Source organism: Adiantum capillus-veneris, chromosome 17 (assembly GCF_014529385.1).
Source record: "Adiantum capillus-veneris isolate H3 chromosome 17, ASM1452938v2, whole genome shotgun sequence".
NCBI classification, from domain to species: domain Eukaryota; kingdom Viridiplantae; phylum Streptophyta; class Polypodiopsida; order Polypodiales; family Pteridaceae; genus Adiantum; species Adiantum capillus-veneris.
In genome coordinates, this window is record NC_140947.1 from 141,019,929 (window position 1) to 141,045,272 (window position 25,344).

At 48.4% G+C, this 25,344-nt stretch overlaps 1 protein-coding gene across 3 annotated transcripts in view; it reads left to right on the top strand.

Moving 5' to 3' along the window:
* The window catches only part of LOC147438194 (alpha/beta-Hydrolases superfamily protein), a 147,561-nt gene that overhangs the window by 107,717 nt on the left and 14,500 nt on the right, over positions 1–25,344 (top strand). For all 3 annotated transcript variants that reach the window (XM_086486086.1, XM_086486088.1, XM_086486087.1), the window contains one exon: positions 13,325–13,375. In XM_086486086.1, coding sequence (XP_086342212.1) covers positions 13,325–13,375 — 51 coding nt within the window. The remainder of the gene's footprint in view (positions 1–13,324; positions 13,376–25,344) is intronic.

Here is a 25,344-nt window from a genome sequence, read left to right on the forward strand (position 1 = left end):
AAGAACAGGGCTGGGACAGTCTCTTAGCAAGCCCTGACTGAAATGAGAACCTCCAATCGTGTGAAGGATCCCATCCACCGGGGTGCTATTGGCTCGAGAGGCGTGAGCCACTCAGCTGGAACTGACTCTGAGATGTCCTGACACATGCTCTGCACCCCTCTCATGCCCTGTAGCTGGACAGCGTGCACCTCCTCTGACAAACCTGTGAACTGTAGCCAGTCACCTAGAGAGCACGCTGGACCTGCTGCCATGGGACCCCAAGAAACATGAGGCCGACTCCCAACCAAGTGGCCTCTCTGAGTGCTAACCATGGGGTTCCAGACGAGGGGCTGCCGTAGGCGCTCCTCCGTGCACGTCGGCTGTCTCTGCTCTAGGCCACGCCGTAAGAGCTCCCAAGATCGAAGCAAACTCACAGTGAATCGGTCCTCCAGTCTCCTGCTCAAACCAACTCGGCGCAACTCTGTAAAGATCCATCTGGTCAAAGGTTGCCAAGGGCCTCCTGACTGAGGCACCCTGGCACGAAGCCTCTGCAGCAAGAACTCCTTCCAGGGCTCCTCGCCTGGAAGAAGTCCTCTGACGAAGAACTTCCCAAGAAGGGCTCTGCTCTGCTGGATCAATGATCCCAAGCCCTCCCTGAGAACAAGGAAGTGTGATGACCGACCAAGCCACCTTGGCTCGGGCAATCTAAGTGTCGCGACCTGACCAAAGGAAGTTCCTGATCAGCCTCTCTACCTGGTTGATACAAGAACTCGAGAAGATCCAGCAAGAAGTGATGTACCACATAGTCGCCAACAACACCTGGTTGGCAACTACTACTCTACCAGCCAGCGAAAGTCGTGCTGAGCTCCAATGTAATAGCTTTCTCCTGATGGACAGGAGAAGAGGAGCAATCTGCTGCTCGGGGGACAAGTCCAAAGCAACCTGACAACCCAAGTACCGAACTGCAGTCCCTGGAGGAATCCACCTGAAACCCTCTCCTGGCATCCAATTTGGTACAGGAGCACTGCCAACCGAGAAAGCCACTGTCTTTCTCCAGTTGATCAGTGCGCCCGATGCACAGCAGAAGGTCTCTAAAGCCTGCTCCCATCTGTGTGAATTGGCCTCCTGGCCCTCTAAGTACAAGGCTGAGTCGTTGGCAAACTCAGCGTCTAGAAGCTCATCTCCCCGTATAGGGAGTGCTAAGCCCCTCAGACCAACCTGCTGTGACACCAATCTGCTCATCGCCTCCGCATAGAACAGAAAGAGAAAGGGGGCAAGAGGACAACCCTGTCTGACCGATCGTGTGAGCATGAAGCGCTCACCTCTACCTTTTGCCAAAAGCACCTGACTGTGAGCCTGTCTGTACAAAGCTGACACCCCTGTGATCCAAGCATCTGAGAAGCCCATCCTGCATAACGTGCCCTGTAGAAAGTCCCAGTCAACTCTGTTGTATGCCTTCTCAAAATCGAGAAGAAGAATCACAAGGTCCTCCCCACGGAGTCAACCCAGGGCAGAAGCCTCCCAGAAAGTGAAGATGTTGTCAAGGATAATGCGTTCCTTGACAAAACCTGTCCGAGTCCCATGTATAAGGCTCTCCAAAAGTAGCTGAATTCTCAAACTCAGAGCCTTGGCAAGAATTTTGTAGGCTGAGTTGAGGATGGTGATGGGGCGCCACTGTCGAATCTCATCCAAGGAGCCACCCTCCTTTGGAATGAGGTAAATCAGGCCCTCACTCATGCTATCCGGCATCACTCCTGTGTGCAGAATGTACTGAAAGGCACTACAAAGATCTGGGCCAAGTAGGTCCTAGTACTCCAAGAAGAAGCTGGGAGTCAGCCCATCCTCACCTAGACAGCTACCACGAGGGAGGGCCCTAAGAGCCGTGTGCAACTCCTCAAGATGAAGAGGTATCTATAGCCTCTGGCGCATCTCCTCAGTCACTAGACAAGGCATCTGTGCCCAAACCTGCTCCCTGCATGCATCCTGTCTCTCTGACTGGGGCTCAGCCGACAGTAACTCACGGTAAAAGTCAGTAGCAACAGTACGCATATCCTCGGGCTCACAAACAACTGACCCATCGGGTCTCCTCAATTGATTGACCTTGGCATGCGAGTGCCGAGGTCCCACTGTCTCAAAAAAAGCACTTGTCACTCTGTCACCCACCTGAGTCCATTGAGATGCCTGTCGGTGAAAGGCAAACTCATGGCGCCTCTCCTCTGTGCAAGCAAGCTCCTGTCGAGCCTGCTGTAACTGCTCCTCCAACTATGGACTGTCTGGATGTTGCTCCTACATCCTCTGTAGTGAAGCAATGCCTTGTCTGAGACGCTGCTCCTCCTCTCTCGCTGCAGCCCGTCGAGCCAGAGACTCCTGGAGAAAAAAGTGGCTAAGCTGAGCTAGGCCTAAGGCCACTCCGTCTGCAAGCAGAGCCTGGCTGTCCATGCCCTCTGTCCAGAGAGCCTCTACCCTCTCTTTGAGTGCTGAGTCCAACAAGACCTGCTCTGGGATGTGCAGCATCGTGCTCCCACTCCTCTGCCTGTCTGCTACTGTGAGGATCACTGGTGCATGGTTCGAGATACATGTCCCTGCGAGGTTGCCCACTGATCCCCCCAAGTCACTGAAGTGGTCACTAGTGTAAAAGCGATCTATCCGCGATAGATTCACTCCTCCCACTCTGCGGTCCGATCTAGAAAAGGCAAGACACTTTGGAGGCCTCACAAAGCCAGAATGCTGCCATGTATCCGAGACCCTCAAAGTCATACACAACCTCTCCCAAGCTGCTAACTCGACTCCATGCACAGTAGCATGGCTGCCTCCGATCCTGTCAGAAGGGTCCTCCAACATGTTGAAGTCCCCTCCTACACACCAATGGTCAACCTGTGGCAAAGACTCAACAATCTGTGACCAAAACTCTGCACGAGCACTTGCCACCCTGAACCTGCATAGTAATCCACTGAGCTCTGCCTGGCACAATAATCCCTCTGCCCACAATGGCCTGCTGCAATGAGTCCGCAAAAGTCTTACATACTCCACCCTGGATGCCTCCAGGTCCAAAAGCAGCTGACCAAAAGGTATCATAATGTCCACGCAAAATCTGACCACATCGCCGAATGCGGCTCTCAGACAAATGGTGCTTCTGAAGCATAAGGAGATCAATCTCTCCTCCCACAAGGCAACGCTGAAGCTCCTGACACAATCGGCCCCGCTGTCGCTGAAACTGGGGCCCACCTAGTCCCTACACGTTCCACGAGACGATCCTCATGGGGAGCGAGAGAGAACAGATGCTGCCGCAGTAGCAAGACGGGCTATCTTCGAGGCTGGCTTGGATGGGGAGTAATCCGCATCCGAGCGTCCTCTAGATAGGCGAGACTGCAGTGAGTGCCTAGCCCAAGCCCAAGCAGAGTGAGCCGTGCGTAAAGCAACCTCCTGTGTCCAGGAGTCCTCATGAATGTATACATAGCAAGGTAAACACTACGTATCAGCAAAAAAGTACACCACAATGTGCCTACATCCTGCTGAGTCTGGGGGTGTCACCGCAAACTTGGCCAATGGCCACAAAGTCTGCAGCAAATCTGTAACTCCAAGTTCTCCCATGTTGTGAGAGAACTCGAGAACCTGTGTATGCAACCATCCAGCCACTGAGTCGAGGGACCACTCTGTCTCGGTCCTACCACAGAGGGGGAAGGAGAAACCAACTGCTGAGTCCAAGGCCTCTGTCCCCCTAGCGGCGAGGAACAAAGCGTGGACCCTGAAGCAGGCTGCCTCGTGGTCTGCTGCGGAATCGCCGAGAAAGCGAGTGAACCCGTAATCGAAGAAATCCGAGCGGCGTTGGAAGTCAATGCTTGTCAGACCACGAGGGATAGCTGCAAGGGAAGATGTCTGAATCTGCAGAGGGGGCCGCAAGAAGGGCTGACCCTCTCTCGCTAGGTGACTTGTGGCAATGGCGCTGCCAAGAGATCTCCTAGCCGCCGGCGAGGGACCAGTCTCCTAAGTCGACTCTGGTACTGAAGCAAGAGGAGGGGGAGAAGGAGCGGGGGGGGGGAGAAGCGGGGTGGGGCGACAGAGACAGGGGGGCGAGGTGGGGAGTGGGCGGGAGCAGAGGATGAGGAGGAGGAGGGGAAATCTGAAGGTGGGGCGGCTGGTGAGGGTGAAGCGGAGGTGGAGGCTGGCGTAGGGGGCTCCTCCTACTCAAGAGGACCAAAGCGGTTCCTCGTGGGAACCCACTGTTGCTGAGTAGGCACCTGAGGGCCACTCTGAGTGCCAGGCTGTCGCCGTGGCCCCTGGCGTCGACGGCCACGGGCTTGCTGCCACCCCTCCTCCGCTGGAGCCCCAGGCTCGGAGGGTTGCTCTGACTCTGTGCGCTGTGCCGCTGGCTGTGACTGCGGCCCAGCCTTGGCAGGCTAGGGCTGAGGCTCAGGTGCAGGTCGTGGCCTCCTCCGTGGACAGGTCTTCGCTAGGTGGCCCATCTGTCTGCAAATGAAGCACTGGTTCGGGAGACCCGAGTACTCCACACTCTGTCTAAACCAACCCCCACTCACCCGAGGCAGAAGGATGACCTTCGGGAGCGTGTGGGTATCTCTGACCAAAACTCGAACTGAAGGGATGCCAGCCGCCTTGGCAGCTATTGATGCTGCCGTACGAGGTGTCCCCAGGACAGTCCCGATGACGGAGCCAATCCTGGAGAGAAGTGGAAGGTACTCCCTCCATAAACCCGGAAAGCAGACTGAGATGGGGATGTTTGCCTCCTCTACTAGCACATCCGAAGTCGGGTCAAAACCATGTCGCCACTGTCAAAAGTGGGCGCGTGATGCTCGGATGGTCAGTGGACTCATAGCTATGACCTTGGAGGCCATCTCGGAAGTCTCGAACTCGATCTGGCAGTACCCCCGTCCGAGAATCTGGACATCCAAGATCTTGCCCACCTCTGCGAGAAGGCGGGCCTGGAGAAGGTCTCGTAGCTCTCCTCTGCTACGACGGGTGCCGAGAACCTTGCAGATGACAGAAGGCGCCTGCAAGCGCTCTACCTCTGTGGCAAGGCTTGCTTGCTCTGTCGGCGAAAGAGCAAGTCGAATGGTGGGCTCAGCGGGGTCGGGCGAGGGGGCTTCAGGCGAGTCCCTCTGTGGCGGAGCTGGAGCCTCCATCTGTGTCTACTGCTGAGTCGAAGAAGTGGACGGTGAAGAAATTCTGCGACCGAGTACGCCGAGCACTTGTCTGAAGAATAAGTGTTGCAGAGCCAGGTGCAGAAGACCTTCGGGAACGATGAGGACAGGGGGGGGGGATGGGGGGACGGATAAAGCGGCGAGCGAGAGTTCAAGAGGCTGCGGGGGGGGGGGGGGGGGGGGGAGAAGCGGCCAGGGAAGGGGGGGGCAGCAAGGGGCGAGCGTGGCGGGCAGCAGAGGGCAAGGGTGGCGGGCTGGGCTGGGCTAGGGAGGCAACGCGAGGGCGAGGGGGGCAGCGAGAGGGCAAGGGAGGCAGCGCGAGGGCGAGAGAGAGGGGGGGGGGGGGGGGGGTGAGGGGCAGTGATGGCGCAACAGGGGGGGGGGGGGAGCGTGCAGCAGCAGCGAGCTCAGGTTTTTTCCTTGATCTGAATCTTTCTCAACATTTTTCTGTATTTGCAAAGCTTGTCATGGAAAATCTGACCCCAAAAGCAGAAGAACCAGGATCCATCATCACGTATGGCATAAAGACACGACTAATGGCAAGGGCAAAAAAAACCATAAGACCTCCTGTGCCGCTCAGCAGTCCCCAACTAAACACCAATAGCTGTCTAGCACCGCTCCCTGATGTTTGACTCTGAATGTGAAAATAAAGCTGACATGGGTGCGATTGAACTGAGAGAGAGAGAGAGAGAGAGAGAGAGAGAGAGAGAGAGAGAGAGAGAGAGAGAGAGAGAGAGAGAGAGAGGGAGGAGGAGGAGGAGGAGGAGAAGAAGAGAGTTTTAACGTCGTAGGAAATTATCCCAAGAGACCTTAAAGATCTATCCCATGAGGAGAGTTGAACTCAAGACTTGTTATTCAAGAGAGAGAGATTTTGTAAACCTCTTCTAAAGGACCAACTGGAGGAGGAGGAGGAGGAGGAGGAGGAGAAGAAGAGAGTTTTAACGTCGTAGGAAACTATCCCAAGAGACCTTAAAGATCTATCCGATGAGGAGAGTTGAACTCAAGACTTGTTATTCAAGAGAGAGAGATTTTGTAAACCTCTTCTAAAGGACCAATTGGACCTATCTGACGTATCAGTGTACAACTGAGAGATCTTCTCTTTCATCCCAAAAAAGAAGGAAAACTGAATGAAAAACTACAAGGGAAGCTGGAACAAGACCTGAACGGGGTGACTAAACAGATGTCTGCATTTGCAAACGAAGACTCCTCAGACTCCACCTCCTCTCTGCATAGTCTGCATCTCCTTGTTGTCGTGGTATCCTAGTTGCTCTACCCACCTCTATCTCCAATAAGTGTAAGGACTATAGGATGAGAAAAAGCAGAAGAAGTGGAGAAAAATCAAGAAAAGTAGATCCAAAAAAAAGTCTAGAAAGCACAAAAAGCAATCTGGCAATTCAGAGGAGGAGACCCCATCCTGTTCTACAGTTCAGAGAATGAGAAACAGAGAAAGAAGACCAAGGAGTTCAAAGATGGGGGTCAAGTAGTTAAGTTTGATACGTTTTCAGTCTACTAGGACACCCATCGAGCCCTTGCTTTTATACAACAGTTTGACATCTCCTTTTTAGGATGACGTTTCTTCGAAGCCAACATCTTATCTGAAAGGTAACTCCTAGGCATGGTGTCTATTGTGCTGTTGCACAGAGAAGCACCTAAGAAGTGGATAATATTCAAGAGAATTTTCATTTCGGCTTGATTAATGGTAGAATATGAAGATGTCATCACAGCTTGGCATCATATGAGAAAGAAAAAAGGAAGACACTTTGGCTGACTATTGCCAGAGGTTTTGAAAGGCCTTTTTGCGAGTGTCCTCGTTTCTGAGCATCACCCTGAAGGACCAGATTAAGTGGTTTTTTTGTGGACTACCAGAAGCCTGAAGCAAAAGTTAGAATCCTTTCAAAGGCTTATGGGACATGCCAAGGAAGGTTTTGATATGCATGCCGGCTCATTCGCCTGTCCTACAGACAAGCTAGTGTCCACCTCAATGGGGCAAGAATATTTCAAAGGAAAGCAAAATCAAAAGAAGAAATCCACAGGGCCCAAATTGATAGAGAGTAGCTTGTTGAGTAGTTCAAAGAGGGCAGGTGTTATGGCTTTGGTGAACAAGGACATGTCTTTTGGGAATGTCCTAAGAAAGAACCAAGGGAACCAGCCGACAATGCATCAAAGAATTCCGAAGATTTAAGATTGAGGTGCTAGTGGATAGGGGAGGCAGGACAGCAACCGACGGGTTCTAGGGTGCAAGAAACAGAACAGGAAATGTAAGCTAGGTCCACCAATAATTTGGTTAACAGGATTTTTTGGCTCTGTGGTAAGTGGATGGGGGAAGAGAACCTCACGGATTCTCTTCAATTTTGAGCTGTATCTTTAGGCTCTTGGATTTTTAGCAGTGTCTTTTCCTTGAGTGCACATTGAATCAGCATGTTGATTCTGGTGCAGTGCGTGCTGCACAAGAGGGGAGCCACGCCACTCCCTTGTCACAGGTTGCCTAGATTGAATAAAGTCACTAATTTTTCTTTGAGATTTTAGGGAGAATTTACAACTGACCCACACCTTTGTCTAGTCGTACTCGTTCACCTAGGCCTCATATTTAAAGGCACAAAGGCCCAATAGGCAACTGCTATGAAAAACTGGCGCCCGAAAGCTACGGACCCCAGAAAGTCAATGCTTTCAATAACTAGCTGGAGAAAGCACTTGTGTTTGTACTAGCACACCAACATCGTATGGGTGCCAGGTCAGCACCATGCGCCCCGTGTTTCCGCCGCATTGCACCTCGTGTTTCCTTGCATTGCCAGGCTGTGAATTGGGTCTTCTCATCCAGTCCAAGTCCAAGTCCAGCTAGACTCATGCTATCCTTTCCGATCAGGTATGGTCATGGCATATCATCACTTCTCGATAGTGGAACTTGCATGGTTGAACTGATGGTGCTCTTCAGTGTTTTTCTTGCTTGAGTAGGTCAGTGTGTTGCAAATTAATTCACCATTTCTCACACTCAGAGGCCCAATGCATTCCTTGACATACTTCAAACTTGTTGACAGCGGGGGTGAGGCTTTAGGGCCAAAGGTAGGGAGAGTATGGCTGCATACCCCCCCCCCTTCTCTCTCTCTCTACTGAAAAGGGAGTTGAATCATCCAGCATCAAGGTGCTTGAAGTAGTACCTGTAATCATTTTAGTTGGAGTAATATTGTTGGGGATCACATGCAATGCAAGTTTGAAGATCAGATGATGCACCCACTTTGCCACTCATTAGTGACAGCCGTGATCAAGTGCCTCTCTCTCTCTCTCTCTCTCTCTCTCTCTCTCTCTCTCTCTTCCCCCCATGGGTTTGGACTCTCTCTCAGTGTTTTTAGGGTTTCGTTATCTCTTTTTTGCTGTTTTCAGGGTTGCGTCACTGTTTTTTACTGTTTTAAGGGTTTTGAAATTGTTTTTTTGCTGTTTTTTAGGGTTTTGTCAGTGTTTTTTACTTTTTTTTTAGGTTTCGCCTTTGTTTTTTGCTATCTTATAGAGTTTCAAATATGTGTTTTACTGTTTTTTTAAAGTTTCGAAGGTGATTTTCTCTGTTTTTTAGGATTTCACAAGTGTTTCTTACTGATTTTTAGAGTTTCTTGTATTTTTTTGGTTGTTTTAGTCTCTCTCTCTCTCTCTCTCTCTCTCTCTCTCTCTCTCTCTCTCTCTCTCTCATGGTCTCCCTCCATTGGGCTACCCATTGACCCCCTTTCACATGGCCTCTCCAATGGCTATGGTCCGCCTCCCTCTCAACATGAAGTTCTCGATCACCAACAAGCGGATATCAACACTTGAAGCTGAAGTGAAAGAGAGGAAGAAAGAGATGGAGGCAACCTTTCTTCAAAAGATGGAGGAATGGAAAGAGGAGAAGAAGAACCTATGCGAAAGGATTTCTCGGGGCTTCACAAGAAGCCACAATCCAAACTCTCCAAGGTGAACTTCTTGCAACAAAAAGTGGGCGGCTCGAAGAAGGCAAAATTCAGCCATCCACGATGGAAGAATTGAATACCATGAGAGAAGAAATACAGGTTATCAAGGAAGATGAGAAGAAGTGTTGGGCCGCGGTCATCTCCGGAACACAAAAGAAAGTAGAGGAGGCGGAAAAATGGATTGAGGTCACCAAGAAAGGGAAAGGTAAGGAAGCTCCTTGTACACCCACTCTTATTAACATGACCCTTGAAGAGGAAGAGAGGAGGATGTGGGCTCTATATGTGAGGGTAACTGGCCTCAAGGACATAACAATGTGGAAAAAGAGGTCACAATCCTCACATCCATGATGGGGATGGACAAGCCTTCACACACAAAGGCATGGAGAGTGGGCAAGAAGAGTGATGGCCCAAGAGAATCTTCAAAAGAGAGCTCTCATACTACGCTTCCCCTCCTTGGAAGAGAAGAAGAAATTCCTGAAAAAGAGTCTTACTCTCAAGAAGACAGGTATTTTCCTCGGTGATGATCTCACTCTCTCACAGCTTGCGCATATGAGAGAGGTAATGCCAGAGATTACGGCGGGAAGGGAGAAGGGAAAGACGGCCTTTTACAGATATGGTCGGGTGGTGATTGTAGAGCGGCACTCTACATGACGGTGTGAGACCTATGGGACCACACTGAAGATGGCTACTTGGAATTGTAATGGATCTATGAGGTTGGGCGTTGTGCCTTTGAGGACACTTTCAGAGACAGGGACATTGTTTTCTTCTCAGAGACTCATCAGGCCCCTGGACAGCTTATGCCACATGTGGTAGGGATACGGATGGGAGAGCCCACAGGACAGTGGTGAGATCTGAGCATGGGAGTATAGGTTCAGGAGGAGTAGTAGTGCTATTTAGGGAGGAGTTACAGCCACTACTACATATTGTACGGAGAGATGATCATGCTAGATACATGTGGGTGAGGCTGAGAGCTGACACAGGCCGATTTCTATACATTGCCATATGTTACTTTCCCCTAGTACGTCAGTATATGTTGCACCCAGAGGACAGTCGCCTTTCTCTACACTAGATGATGATATATGGGAGGTTTCTAGGGATGGCGATATCATCCTCCTAGGAGACTTCAATGCCCGAACGCGCAACTCTCAGACAGTCTTCTACGACACTTCGAATGAGATGCTTAGAGAGCTGGATGTAGGTGACTTGGGGCTTGGCAGATGCTCACATGACACAGAGCAGACGGAGTATAGGAGATATCTAACGGAGATGACAACCACACATGGTTAGCCATACTTAATGGCTTACAACGATTTCCTGGAGCAACTGGTTTCACATGCTTTCCACACGGGCACGGGGCCAATACAGTGGACTATGTTATGGTACAATCGAGCTTTACTCCTTTGTATTCAAGATTTCATAATGGGAGCCAGATCAGTGGGCGTAGCAGTGGATCATGCTCTTTTGACATTGTCCGTTTCATTTCAGTATAGTACAGCCTAGACATCGGGAGGCAGGTCACATACCCGTTATACATTTACACCAGAGACTGACTCAGTTTATACAGAGGAGATCTATAGCCATCTATACACAGCTAGCCCTGTCCTCTCAGTGGAGGAGTGCACCACTTTACTGACTGAGACACTGCATGGTGCAGCATCAGAGGCATACCCACACACTCAGTCATGTCGGAGGTGACATTCTGGGAGCATGCCCCAAAATAGCTGGTATGATGAGGAGTGCAGAGAGATGAGAGCCCAGCTCCAGAGAGATCTTCTTTTAGAAGTCATCACTTATAGGCAGTCTCGGATTGCTTCCCGGTGCCTTGTGCGACCGAAGAAACGAGCTTACTTGGCCCAGATGGAGCGAGACTTGTATCAGCTGTTCTTGAGTAGAGACTCAAGAAAGGCATGGCGATTCTTTCATGAGCACTCCCCTCCCCTAGTGATTACTTCACCTGATGTGTGGGGCCAATATGCCACATCGTTATATACAGTTCCTGGACAGGACCCCCTTCCAGATCCTACAGAGCCATGCCCAACTACCAGCACCTTCTTTACCATTGAGATGGTAAACAGAGCCATTGACAGGATGAGGACCAGCAAGGCATATGATCATGATAGCCTAGTAGCAAAGCACTTTATACATGCTAGAGATATGCTGGTAGAGGTTCTTGTAGTGTTGTTCAATCGTGCCATGTGTGAGGGGTTACTTGAGACTTGGAGGTTGTCTACTATTGTGCCTATCTTCAAGGCAAGTGATCCTACAAAGCCTGGGAATTACTGCACTATTATGGTTGGGCATAGATTGGCACGGTTGTATGCATCCATTCTTGAGCAGCAGTTGAGTAAGTGGGCAGAGGGACGAGGGTGTACGGGCAAAGGGCCAAGCCGGTTTTAGGAGGGGTTTCTCCACTTATGATCATATTCTGACACTCAGAGCCATCATTGAGGAGGGCACGTCACATGGGAGACGGATTTATTTTAGCTTTGTGGATTTCCGCAAAGCATTTGACATGGTACCGAGAGCTCGATTGATGCGCACACTGCAGGAGATGGGGGTGCCCATAGTGTTGATTTGGGGGATTATGGCTCTATACAGATCAGTGATGGGACATGTACGCACCCCAGAGGGGATATCTGATTTAGTTCACTCCACCATTGTGGTGAAACAGGGTTGCCCATTGTCTCCTACTCTATTTGGTATGTATATTGATGAGGTGTCTGTACATTGATAGAGAGGGTGATAGAGGTGCCCAACTAGCAAGGACATGGATCCCATTGTTGTTATATGCTGATGATATTGTGTAGATCATAGGGTATGCAACGACAATTGGATGCATTACATAGTTTTGCAGAGCATAGTGGATTGTTTGTAAACTTGGTAAAACCAAGGTTATGGTGTTTAACACCACACCACAATGGATCAAGAGATCAGCACCGACTTTCACATATGGTGAGGAGATAGTAGAGTATACAGATGCATACACTTACCTTGGGGTTGTCTTCATTGGGCCGAGGTTTTCTTTGGGGAGAGCGTAGAGACTAGACTGACTAGAGCTTATGCGGCTTTGGGAGGCTTAGAGGGAATGTGTTCGCAGGTTCAGTTCTAGGAAACCCGAACAAAGTTATGGCTCTTTGATACTTTAGTAGCCTCAGCTATGTTGTATGGGGACCTTCTGTAGGCTTGGATGGTTGGAGACGTATGGAGAGGCCCTTGGTATCTATGATCTCTCGATTGATCAGAGCCAAGGCCTCCGTACATCATGCTATCATTCGAGTAGAGCTAGCTGCCCCTCCTATGGAGATTGAGGCGCTTACCACCTCACAGGAGATGGGTTTGTGATTCGACCCTGCTACATGGATACACATATGTCTCATGGATTGCGGTGTGACATTGATCAGATACGCACATCCTCACATCGGCTGGAGATTGAGATTGGTAGATTCAGAGGGATACCAGCAGACAACAGGATATGCCGCCTATGCCAACTAGAGCCAGAGACAGAGCTACATTACATATGTCATTGCACAGTGTACTATGAGATTCGGGACCGTTTCCACTGTTTATTCAGAGAGGGTTTCGGTCCTTTGTCTAGGGTTATGAGTTATGAGGATCAGAGATGTCTTGGGGCATGTCTACTTGAGTTACACAGATATAGAGACACTTTACTGGGGAGAGGTAGAGAGAGACAAGCCCAAAGACAGATTACAGATTTCTTTTCATTAGATATGGGACAGCCAGAGGAGCAGCCATCATTGCAAAGCTCGGCGCACACTCATTCGACCACTACCGGCACTCTCATCAACGGAGCACTGGGATCCAGACGGCCATGATTGGGGAGAGGGGTTACACAACATCGACGGAGACTACAGCAGAGGATTCGAGCCAGACTCTCGACATCGAGAGTGCAAATGAGGATGGATTCTAGTAGTAGTAGTCTTTTTGTACCCAGACATGGTACTATTTTGTAATAGATTGGTCTCATAGGTCATTTTGGCCTTTCGAAGACGTTAATATAACATTTCATTTCATTTCTCAAATTTCTTATCGTATGTTAGAAGACTAGGGAGAGGAGCTTTCAGGCTGAGTTTCATGTCTATATATTTTGCATTCCAACTATGAAGTAACTACTCCTTTTCTTCAACTTCTATATAAAATACCCGCATATGTTGGCCTTTCTCATTTTATGTTTCAAAATAGGTTTTGAACTTATCGAATAAAATAGCATTGATTGTATTTTTATGTTTGTGGATGCAGTATTCATTGGTGCGCAATATTATGTACTTGGGAATGACAGAATTCAAAAAGGCAAGTCTTTTCTTTCTATACAGTATGTGTGTGTGTGTGTGTGTGTGTTGGGGGGGGGTTGTACCCTTTGATATCACAGAAACCGTATAAAAGAGTCAAAAACTTCTTAAGAAAGTACAGCCAAAATTCACACAACAAGATACAACCAAGGGTGAAAAAAACCTTCAAGTTCTCTAGAGAACACAAAATTGAGGATCATTATAGGTGTCAAAATATAGGCCAATCGGGAGGATAGGAAGTCAGAGAGACTATGAGTATAGGACAAAGATGCACAGATCTACCCAAGACATACTAGAGGCCCATCGATACTGCATTGCCAAGACCACATGCTTTGATAACTTCCCCGACTTAACATGTGACACACCATTAGTACAGCAAAAAGCTGGATCACCATACACATCAATAACACAGCCCATATGGAGGGTCTTGATCACTATACCCACTACCCAAGAGAAAACCAGAGCCAAAATGTGCATCAAACTCTTCAAAACCGCAAGACAAGCCGATGAAGGTCATGAGGGAAGGCCACCAATCTTGCATACAAATCTTGAAGAAACAAGACAAGCTATAGACGAGGAGACTTTCATAAGCGACTATAATCAAGGAGGACAAGCTCTAGAGAGCAATGCCCCACCAGCACACCAAAACTAGTACCTTAACCATTCCTAGCAGGGAAACTCCCAAAACAGGGGATAAAATAGAAACACACACAACAAAACAACGAGGCACCAAAATGACATAAAGTATCCGATGTAAAAACCTCCTGTAGCATCCAGGACTTAAAAACCCTTGTGAGCTGTGTGCCTCCAAAATCATCTGCATCCATTCTATCATCTCTGGACGTGGTGCTCCCAAATAAGATGCAGCTCTCTGGTACAACCAAACTATAAGAGAGGAAGGAAGGATGCATCTGTCCTCCATCACAAAAGCCAAGGGAAGGTACCAAGATGAGCATTTCTCTGACCAAACCAGCTTCCCCAAGGCATCATGAATTTGGCTCTCATACAATTGCTTATCATCCATGTAATAGCTGGCCTCTACCATTGTCTGCTTGGGTTAGATATCATAAATAGTCTCCCTTGTCCTAGAGATATCATAGTGCAATCTGAAGTTGATCGTAAATGATCGCTCTAAACCAATAAAAATATGGTGTCTTGCAGACCATTGCAAGTAAAACATATTGACACAATGGCCCGTTCTTGAAGGAAATCTCTGGAAATCTCCATGGACGACACACAAAGAATTAAGCCGGCAAAGACATGGATATAGGAACTCTGTTTGTGATGCAAAACCTATTAAATAATCAAAGTTCAAACTTCTCCGTTTACTCAATAGACTCACTATTGTGCTCCTTCAACAGTGCTAGCTTTAATAGGCACTTGCAACAAAATCTCCAAGGAATCAGAAGGCTATTGAGCTGGCCTATCCTGGGCCACCTCAGGCTCATCGTGAGCTGCCATTGACTGCCAATCCTCATGCTCTATCTGTCTGTCCAGCTGCTCAGAAACATCCTGTTCATCTTGATATTGTAACCTCTACTTCGGAGGTGTATGTGGGGACTACTCTGCCTCATATAACCTTTGTCTCACTACCTATTTGTAAACAAGGACATTCTCTCTCTCTCTCTCTCTCTCTCTCTCTCTCTCTCTCTCTCTCTCTCTCTCTCTCTCTCTCTCTCTCTCTCTCTCTCTCTCTCACAAATGTGCAGCGCGAACTTTCATGTGCAGTGCAAACCCTAAATCACTACAAGAACCCTATTTCACCTGCACGTGCGCTATTTGCTGTATTGCCCTGTTGAACTTGCGTGCTGTTGAGCTGACACACGTGCTATTGCCAACCTGTGCTTTGTTTTGCTGCATTGACTGCCTCGCCCCGCTGCAGTCGGAGTGCTCCCCAACTCGTTGCCTTGCTATTGCTCATCCCGCTGCAACCTGTTAAGGTCAACCTGTTGATGCACGCTGCCATAGGTGTCTGTTAAAACGAGCAGCAATCAGTGCACTGTGGATAGAGCAGGGTGTGTGTGAGGTGCAACAGGGCCTGAGCTGGGGTTTGCAGACGACAGATTCTAAGGCTTGTAACTAGCATCCCCAACTCGTTGCCTTGCTATTGCTCATCCCGCTGCAACCTGTTAAGGTCAACCTGTTGATGCACGCTGCCATAGGTGTCTGTTAAAACGAGCAGCAATCAGTGCACTGTGGATAGAGCAAGGTGTGTGTGAGGTGCAACAGGGCCTGAGCTGGGGTTTGCAGACGACAGATTCTAAGGCTTGTAACTAGCATGAGGCGTTTGCCTCCGTCATCTACTTCAGCAACTGGACCTGGAGTAATTTGACACACACAGATGATGGACCAACCAGACAATACTGGCAATCCAGATGCATATCAAACCCCACCGAAAGCAAAGGTTACATTTAGGCAGAAAAGTCGAGACAGCACATTGTCACCCGGTTCTCTCAGAGTAGGGAAAGTATGTAGGGTTAAGTATGACCTAATAATTGAGAAGGTACAAGTGATGATTAAGACGGAGTTGAACCTCAGACATTGAGAAAGAGATGTATGCAATCGTGGAGAATTATCGAAATGCTATGTATGCATATATGAGGAAAGAGCTGGACAAAGATATGCTCAGTGAGCGTGACTAGATGTACATGGCACTGAAAGGGGAGATGCAAGCTATCGTGAGGGCAAAGGTGCAAGTAATGGAAGCTGTGATGCAGAAAAGGTTAGATGATGCTATTGCTACTATTGAGTCGTGGAAATCAAAAATATGGAAAAACGCATAAGTGCAAAAGATACATTGATTGAAGAACTTAAGGGAGAACTAGCAGGTTGTAATTGTAAAAGTATTCTTGGAAAGGCGGGAGAAATTCAGCCTTCAGTGATTAAGGAGCTCAAGAAGATCAAAGAATAGGTGAAAACTCTCCGGGAAGAGGAAGAGCACAAGTCAAGAACAACGTCTTCATGGGCGGATGTCCTCACCAAAACGCAAAAGAAGGTTGCTAAAGGTGAAGAGTGGATTGAAATTGCAAAGAAGGGAAAAGCCAAGATGGCTGAAGCTACACCGACAACCACCATTATCAATATGACCATTGAGGAAGAGCAGAAGAGCAAGACGAGAGCCCTTCATGTGCGTGTTATAGGCCTTAAGGACCATGGAAATGTGGAAGAAGTGAAAGAACTCTTGAAACGTGCGGGCATTTCTAAAGCCACACACACAGGTGCATGGAGAGTGGGGAAGGAAGGAAACGGTGGGGAAGGAAGTTCTAAGGAAAGAGCACACATTTTACGTTTCCCTATTTTGGAAACTAGGAAAGAGTTCTTGAAGAAGAAAGCAACTCGTAGAAAAACCTGGGATATTCCTCGGCGATGACCTCACTTTAGCGCAAATTGCACACATGCAAGAGTTGATGCTAGAAATCAAGGTTGTGAGGGAGAAGGGAAAGATTGCTTTCTATAAAGGGGGGAGAGTGGTGATCTTGGAAAAGACACACTACATGATGGTGGAAGACCTACGGGACCAACCTTAAAATGGCAGTATGGAATTTTAATGGATCAATGAAGCTAGATGTGATGCATTTGGGGATAGCTTCAATAGAAGAGACATAATTTTCTACATCAAAACTCTCAGTGTCACACTTCCTAGAGTGACAAGATACCATTGGGAGACCACTTGTAGATAGGAGGTGTGATGAAAGCATAAAGGACGTGGGTCAGGAGGTGTGGCTGTTCTATTCAAGGAAGAGTTGCGCCCTCTCATTCGTATTGTTCGGAGAGATGAGCATGCTAGATATATGTGGGTCAAGGTGAGAGCAGAGACGGGGAGGCCACTTTATATTGCAATATGTTACTTCCCCCGGAGCACCTCTCTCTATGCATCGCCCAAGCGGCAGTCACCGTATATGATTTTAGATGAGGACATATCGGAGTTCTCTAGGGATGGGGATGTGGGCCACTTTGAAATAGCTTTCTATGATTCCTCAGAGGAGATGTTAAGAGAGCTGGATGTCAGTGATCTTGGATTGGCCAGGTGCTTGCATGATGTGGTGCATAATGAGTATGCGAGGTATTTGACAGCCATGGGGACTGCACATGGACATGCCATCTTGAATGGCCTACAAAGATTTCCGGTAGCGAATTGGTTCACTTGTTTTCCTTGCACACTAATGTTCATTTTAGCTTTTAGCTTTTATTTTATTTCATTTCATTTTGTACCCAGACACTGTATTAGATCCACCAAGATTGTATCAGTTTGGTCTCATAGGTCATTTTGGCCTTTTAAAGACGTTTAACATAACATTTTATTTCATCTCTCTCTCTCTCTCTCTCTCTCTCTCTCTCTCTCTCTCTCTCTCTCTCTCTCTCTCTCTCTCTCTCTGAGAGAAAAAAGTGAGGCTTGTACAAGAAATATGGGAAAAACATACAGTGAGATCATGGGGAAAAATCTCTTATAAACCATAGAATACATCAAGGATAAGATACTCTAATCAAGAAGTGGTGATAAAGCTCTTTGGTTGCAAGAGACCTACACAAATCTGCTAAAAGCTATGTCCGCCCTGGCGATTTAGCGAAACTAACATGTCCAAAGCTAGCTACCTGTTTGCTGTAAATTATCTGTTGTAAGAAACCTCCTATAGCAGCTCATAGCAGCCAAGGGACCATAAAACCTTTAAGCTATGCCTCCAAAATCATGTGCATCCACTCTCAACATGTCTAAATGTTGTATACAAAAAAAGGATGCAGATCTACGACACAACCCTACTATAAGAGAGGTAAAAGGGACCCTTTCGTCATCCACCACAAAAGCCAAGAGAAGGTACCGAGATGCACATCCCTCTGATCAAATCAACTGCCCCAAGACCTCGCTGAACTAATCTACTCTCAAACAAATCTTCATCTTCAAACTGTCGGATATCCATGTGGTAGCTGGCCTCGACCACCATTGGCTGCTCTTGTATGATATCATAGACAACCTCACTTGTCCAAAAGAGATTCTCATGTAAAATTTGCACTTTGAATTTGACCATGGGTGCACTCCCTAGACTGAGAAAGATTTGACATCCTCGTGGAAACTGAAGGCAAAACACGATGACACATATAGGCCAAACATCTAGAAATCTCCATGGACCATACGAAAAGAAACGACAAGCAAGATCTCGGATATCGGGACATCTGTTGGTGATGCAAAACCTGTTGAATAGTCAAACTCTTGATCAAAGTGAGAAGACTCATTCTCTAGCTCATTCCCCAAAGTGCTTGCTATAAGAGGCACATCTGACTCGATCTCCAAGGAATCCAAAGGCTATTGAACTGGCCTATCCTCGAACATCTTAGGCTGATACTGAGCTGTCTCCGACTACTGGTCGTGTCTTGTCTGTTTGTCAAGCTGCACTGGAACATCCTCTCGATCCTGATTTGGTATCCTCTTCTTTGAAGGTTTGTCTAGGAACTGCTCTACCTTATCCAACCTTTGTCTTACTGTGATCCCTGATCTCTATCATCGTGTCACACAGGTTCCAGTTGGTGTGAAGAACTTTGTTGGATCAATTGTGGCTGTGAGGGCAAATCCCTTCATGCAAATAGTCTGTCTTTGCTGTTGTACTCTTGGACACTCCCTCACCAATGCCCCGTCTCATGGCATCTAAGGCATTGGTTCGGTTTGCCCGTAACTACGAGCTTCTTTGAGTGTAGCTCCCCTTTCCACTCAAAAGTGATGGTATCCGAAAACACTATGGAAGGGGTGGTAGCTACCTTTATAGATGGCATAGATGTCTGGTTTTGCATTGAGCACATAAATGGTATGCTAAGAATAGAAGCCATCCACGATAAAGTACCTCTCATAGTTTGGGACTTGATTTAATATTTCGTCTTGAAAAGATAGTGGCTAATAATTGAAAAAGGCGCTCGTTGCTGCTGTCAGCACCTCACCCGCCATCGCTGAACCCCCCCCCCCTCCCCGCTCCCATGCTGCTCTCCCTTCTTCTCCTTTGGAGAAGTTGGTGGGCCATTATCCGCCTTCCGATCCACATCCTTCGCATTCTTTCAGTCTTCGTTCGCCGGCAGAGCAGCAGACACAGATGGAGGATTTTGCTCCGCCACAAAGGGACTCGACTAAAGCCCCCTCGCCCGACTCCGGAGAACCAACCATCCGACTTAGTCTTTCGCCAATAGAGCAAGCTTAGAGGCAGAGGTGGCATGCCTTGAGGCCAGCTCTGTTATCTGGAAAATAATCGGTAGTCGACCTAGCCCAGGAGAGGTGCTTGACCTCCTTCAGGCCCACCGTTTAGCGGTGAGAAAGATCATCGACGTTCAGCTTCTCGGGCATGGCTACTATTAGGTAGAGTTTTAGACCTCCAAGATGGCGTCCAAGTTCATTGCAATAAGCCCCTTGGCCATGCGAGCAGCCAGAGCTCATTTTCAATAGTGGCGCCATGGCTTTGATCCGGCTATTGATGCTCTTGTCAAGGAGGTAGACCTGCCCATTTCGGTCTTTTTCCCTGGCCTAAGGAGAGAGTACCTCCCGCTACTTTCCAAGATAGGTTTCGAGATTGGGACGATAATGGAGACACTAGCTTCCGTTGCTGCCAAGGCAGCGAGCCTACGTTCAGTACGTGTTCTGGTTCGAGACACCCACACCCTCCTCCCAAAGGTTTTTTTACTACCTCTAGTGAGTGGTGGTTGACTCCCTCAGAACATGGAGTACTCGCGGCTCCGGAATGTGTGCCATTTGCAGACAGATGGGCCATCTTGCAAAGGCATGTCCATGGAGGAGTCCTTGACCCACGACACAAACCTAGCCTACTAAGGGTGGCGAAGCTCAACAAGCAAAGACGCAAGGAGCACAAACAAGTACCTCCTCCGAGACAAGTGCCTAGGTAGAGGAGGGTTGGCAGCAAGTTTGTGGTCAACATTGCCAGAGACCGCTGCGCCAGTTTGGCGCCCTTTGTGGTCGGCCTACACCAGCTAGTAGCAATGGGTTTCCACAGAGAGTTGTGTCGACTCTCTACAGCAGGATGATCCGGCGGATATCTCCTCCATCTCAGCTTTGCCATCGACAACCCCTCCTCCCCCTCGGCCTACTATCCTGACTCCGCCGCTGCCACCACCACCTCCTCCACTTGCCCCCTTCGCCTCTCCCATCCCTCCCGTTAGTCTCCCCGCTCCGTCGCCTATTCCCTCCCATACCCCGTTGTTGGACCAGGGGATAGGTCCTTCGGTAGCTCGTACGTCTCTTGGCAGTGCATTTGCCACGAGCTGCGCTTGGCGCGAGAGGAGCAGCCTTACTTGCGGATGCCTCTGTTGGTGCAGGCGTCGCCTTTTGCGATAATCCCTCGTGGGCTAATGAGTTTTGACATCCTTCGCCGTTGGGACTTCTTCGACTATGACCTCACACAATTCCTGGGCAACTGTTCGCTCGGCCGACCTTGAGGCGGCTTGCTTTAGAGTCCATGTACTCTTTCTAGAGCTAGAGGGGCAAAGGCCTTGGATACAACGGTTGGTTTCTCTTTCCTACTGTGTTGTAGGGATCAGACTGCGTGGACTATGCATACAATGTGTTTAGGCTCTCAAGTTCTCTTACCACACAGGAGACTCGGGTTTGACAAATTTAATACAGACTCTGTGGCCGTTGGCCAAGTTCTTTGTGACACCACTAGATATAGCAGGATAGAGACACATTGTGGTACACTATTTTGCAGACACGCAAAGTGCACCTTGCTATGTGCATAGTTACCCGGAACGGAAACGGGAAGGTCTGGAATGGGGGGGAACGGGGAGGAGCGGGGGGGGGGGGATGGGAACAAGGTCAGAATGGTCAACTAAAATAAGGTTTGAATTACCTCCATTCAACATAGTCCCAAATCAACTCCTAAACAACCCCAGACCTGCCCTGTCCTAAATATGTCCCCAAAACAGCCCCAAATCTTCCCCCAAATGCCTACTTTTGCCTGTTCCGCCCCATTTCAGAACACCGTTCCGGTTACACCCTGTTCCGGAACAATGTTCCATTCTCGACTCTGTTTCGGGAACGGGACTCGTCCGGAATGCCGTTTTGGAACGTGTGGGCTCCGTTCCGCCCGTTCCCTGTTACATTGCTCCCTTGTGGTAGTTGCTCAGGAGAGGATGGTTTTACTCTCTGATTTTTTTTGGAGTAGTGGGAGGTGCTTGGATAGGACCTATGTAGTGCATACCAGCACATTTTGCACACTTAGGATGCTTGATAGCATAAGCGAGGGTTTGATCTACCTTATCCTCAAGGAGGGGGGATCTCCTGATGAGATTCGGCAATGGCGTCACCATTCTCAACTCAGCCTACAAAATTCTTGCAAAGGCTTTGAGTTTTGAGAATTCAGCACTACTTGAGAGCATCATACATGAGACTCGGATGGGCTTTGTCAAGGAGCGTAGTATCCTTGACAACATCTTCATCTTTTGGGAGGCGATTGCCCCCTCACCTGCCTGCAAGGATCTTGTGGTGCTCCTTCGCGACTTTGAGAAGGCCTTCAACAGAGTTGACTGGGACTTCTTGGAGGGCACTTTGCACAGGATGGGTTTTTCAAATGCTTGGATCGAGGGGTGTCTGCTCTCTGCAGATGTGCTCATAGTCGGGTGTTGCTAGCAGGAGGTCAAGGGGAACATTTCATGCTTACACGCTCAGTATGGCAGGGCTGCCCTCTTGTCCCCCTTCTTGTTTCTTTTCTACACAGAGGCGATAAGTAGATTTTTGGCCTCACAGGAGGTTGGTTACCATGGCCTACAGTTATCCATTCGGGGAGAGGAGCTTGTGGACGCTGAGTTTGCTGATAATTCAGGCATGTTTTTGGAGGGTTGTGAGGCCAATTTTCACAGGTGTGAGTAGGCTTTGGAGGTGTTTTGTTGTGCGTCAGAAACTTGATGATTGGCGAAAGACAGTTGCTTTTTGGGTTGGTGATGCTCCCACACCTGATTGGATGCTTGGAGAGGGCTTCCGTGGGATCCCTTCAGGCCCGTTCGCTACTTGGGCTGCCAAGTTGGCTTGGACTTGTCACTAGAGCAGCAGATTCCCCCCCTCCTCCTAGCCATCAGGAGGAAGCTATTACATTGGAGCTTGGCGAGGCTTTCTCTTGCTGGCAGAGTTGTTGTGGCAACCAGGTGCTTTTGGCCGCCATATGGTACATCACATCTTGATGGATCTTCTCGAGTTCTTGTGTCAGCCAACTAGAGAGGCTGATGAGGAACTGTCTGTGGACCGGGAGAGACACGTAGTCGGCTCGAGCTAAAGTCTCCTGGCAGGTCATCACCTTAGTGTGCTCTCAGGGAGGGGTGGGTATCATCGATCCAACACAGTAGAGTAGAGCCTTCCTTGGGAAGCTCATTGTCAGGTGGAAAGAGCTCGTTACATCGGATCACAAAGCTTACGCCCCAGGAGTGGAGCAGTGATAGAGAGCTTTGTTGAGAGCTTATCTACAGCATGACTCTTTGGTTCATATGGAGAGCCTGTTGCTTCCGCATCTTCGAGGTCTGCCCCATCCCACCGGTGGAGACTGTGTGAGATATATGGCTAGAGCCGATCCACACAATTCGAGGTCAGTTCGAGAGGCTACAGGGCAGCTCCGACCGTATGGGGGAGCGCCTCGAGGCATTTCTACGACTTTGGCGTCTAGGGCCTTTCTACACCATGGTCCATGAGGCTCCTAGATGGCACTACCGGCCGCCTGTGTGGTTGTTTCCTCCTCCAATATCTTGATTTAGATGTCATTGCACATATCTCATTTTTTCATTGGGAGAGTCTCCCCTCATGCTGATGTAGCCCCCCCTCTTGCTGGGGCAGTTTGTAGCCTAATGAATAGAAGGATCTTTTTCTTGGGAAAAAAAAGGTAGTGGATAATAATTCCTTTTAGTAGGGGTGTTAAAAGGTTTGTAATCAATACACATGAAATTTGCCATTCTTTTTTAGGGATGATAACCACAGTAGAGACCTACTATGACTTTTTCACAAGAAAGATAATATCAACTCCAAGAAATTTCATTAACTCTTGATGGAGGGCCTCCAATTGCATAGGAGAGAGTCGTTGAAACCTTTGCACCTTTGGAATTACTCCCTCCTTGAGCTCTATGGTATGCTCCACTCTCTTCGCTCGTCTAAAATCCTTGTAGCTAGTGGCAAAAGCTTTGGGAACTTAGCACAGGTAGTGATATACTCCTTCTCATTGACAGAAAATTTGTCTTCTAGCATGCTCTTTATGTCAACATGAGTAGAGCCACTAAAATCTTCAAAATCAGGCATATCTTGAGAGTCCTCTTCTTGAACCACCTCTGCCATGGCATCCAAAGTAATGCCATAAAGATCCGTGTTGATTTGATATGCCTCCTCTTCCATAGAGCTATTGCTATCCGATGTAGAGTCCTCCTCACTCCTATCGTGAGAATCCTCTTCACTTGACTTTTCAAAGTCTACGTCGAAACATTAATGGTAATTATGAGGCTTTTGTTGGTGAGTTTGAGAGGCTTTGGGATCAATCAGCAGCGGTAACAGGCGTAGTTCATGAAGGCTACTTCAAGTTGCAAAGGTTCTTTGCATGTCTTAATCCTAGAGTCAAAGAGAAGCTCCAGCTAGGAGAAGTTGATGCCCACAAAAGAGCGGCAGAGCTGGTGGCCATCAAAAGTCGCAATATCAAGAGGAAGCTAGATAGAGGTATGTTGGATTTTTCTATTGAGCCTTCTTTGCCAACACACATGCATCATCAAAAGAAGAAAGAGCACAAGGTAGGGAAGCACTCGGAGTTGTTGTTGCCACACCCTCCCATCCCCCCCCCCCCCCCCCCCCCCCCCCCCCCCCCCTTCCTTTTCTCGTCAAAGTTGACAATGCGGAAGCGATGAACCAAGGTGAGATGCGAGAGAGAGAGAAATGAAATGAAATGATATATTAACGTCTACAAAAGGCCAAAATGACCTATGAGACCAAACTGATTACAATGGTGAGTCTAGTACCAAGTCTGGGTACAAACAATGAAAACTACAAACTAGAAACTGAGATAGGAGTGCTACCGACTCCTACGGGTGGCTGGTAAGCTGAGCAATGGTATAACGCCACAAAGGTACAAAATGGGGATAAGTGTCACCATGATACAATATAGCAGTAGCATGAAGTCTATCTTGATCCACACTCTGGGTGTCGTGCTAGAATCCTATGGATCCTCTGCCACAATCTCCGTCGGTGCTACGTGGCTCCCCTCCTCAATCGTGGTCGTCTCGATCTCCCCAACTCTATAGCTCAGTCAATGAGAGTACCACTTGTGTGTGTATGGGTGGGAACCGAGCTCTGTGGTGGTGGCAGCCCCTCTGCCTCTGTGGTACTCGGACAAAAGAAATTTGAGATGCGTCTCTTGGACTGTCTCTGTCTATGCCTTCTCAATAGAGAGTCTCTATGTCTCTATATCTCAAGTAGAAATAATCCGAGACATCTCTGATCCTGATATCTCATGACTCTATCTAACAAGTCAAAACCATCTCTGAATAAAGAGTGAAAGCGTCCCCGTATCTCATAGTAGACTGTGCAGTGACATATGTAGTGAAACTCTATCTCTGGCTCTGCATGGCATAACTGACATATCCTACTGTCTACTGGTATGCCTCTGAATCTACCTGTCTTAATCCCAAGCTGGTGTGAAGATGTGCGTATCTGGCCTGTGGCACATCGTAACCATGAGATAGATGTGTGTGCATGTAGCTGGGCTGTGTGACCAATCCATCTGTCATGAGTTGGAGAAGATGCTCTCTATAGAAATCCCTCTTCGTACCCAACTCCCGTGATGGCTCTATCCATGTCCTCTTGTTATCAAGCTGGATAAGATCCTGCCGAATGAGTCTAGTAATCTCCATCCGTGTAAGAGCCAAAGATGGTGCATCAAGAGAATATTGGAAAGGAGGCAGCCTGTCCATGCTGAAACTATGCCTCTGAAACCAAGAGCCTCATATGTGCATACCAACATGATG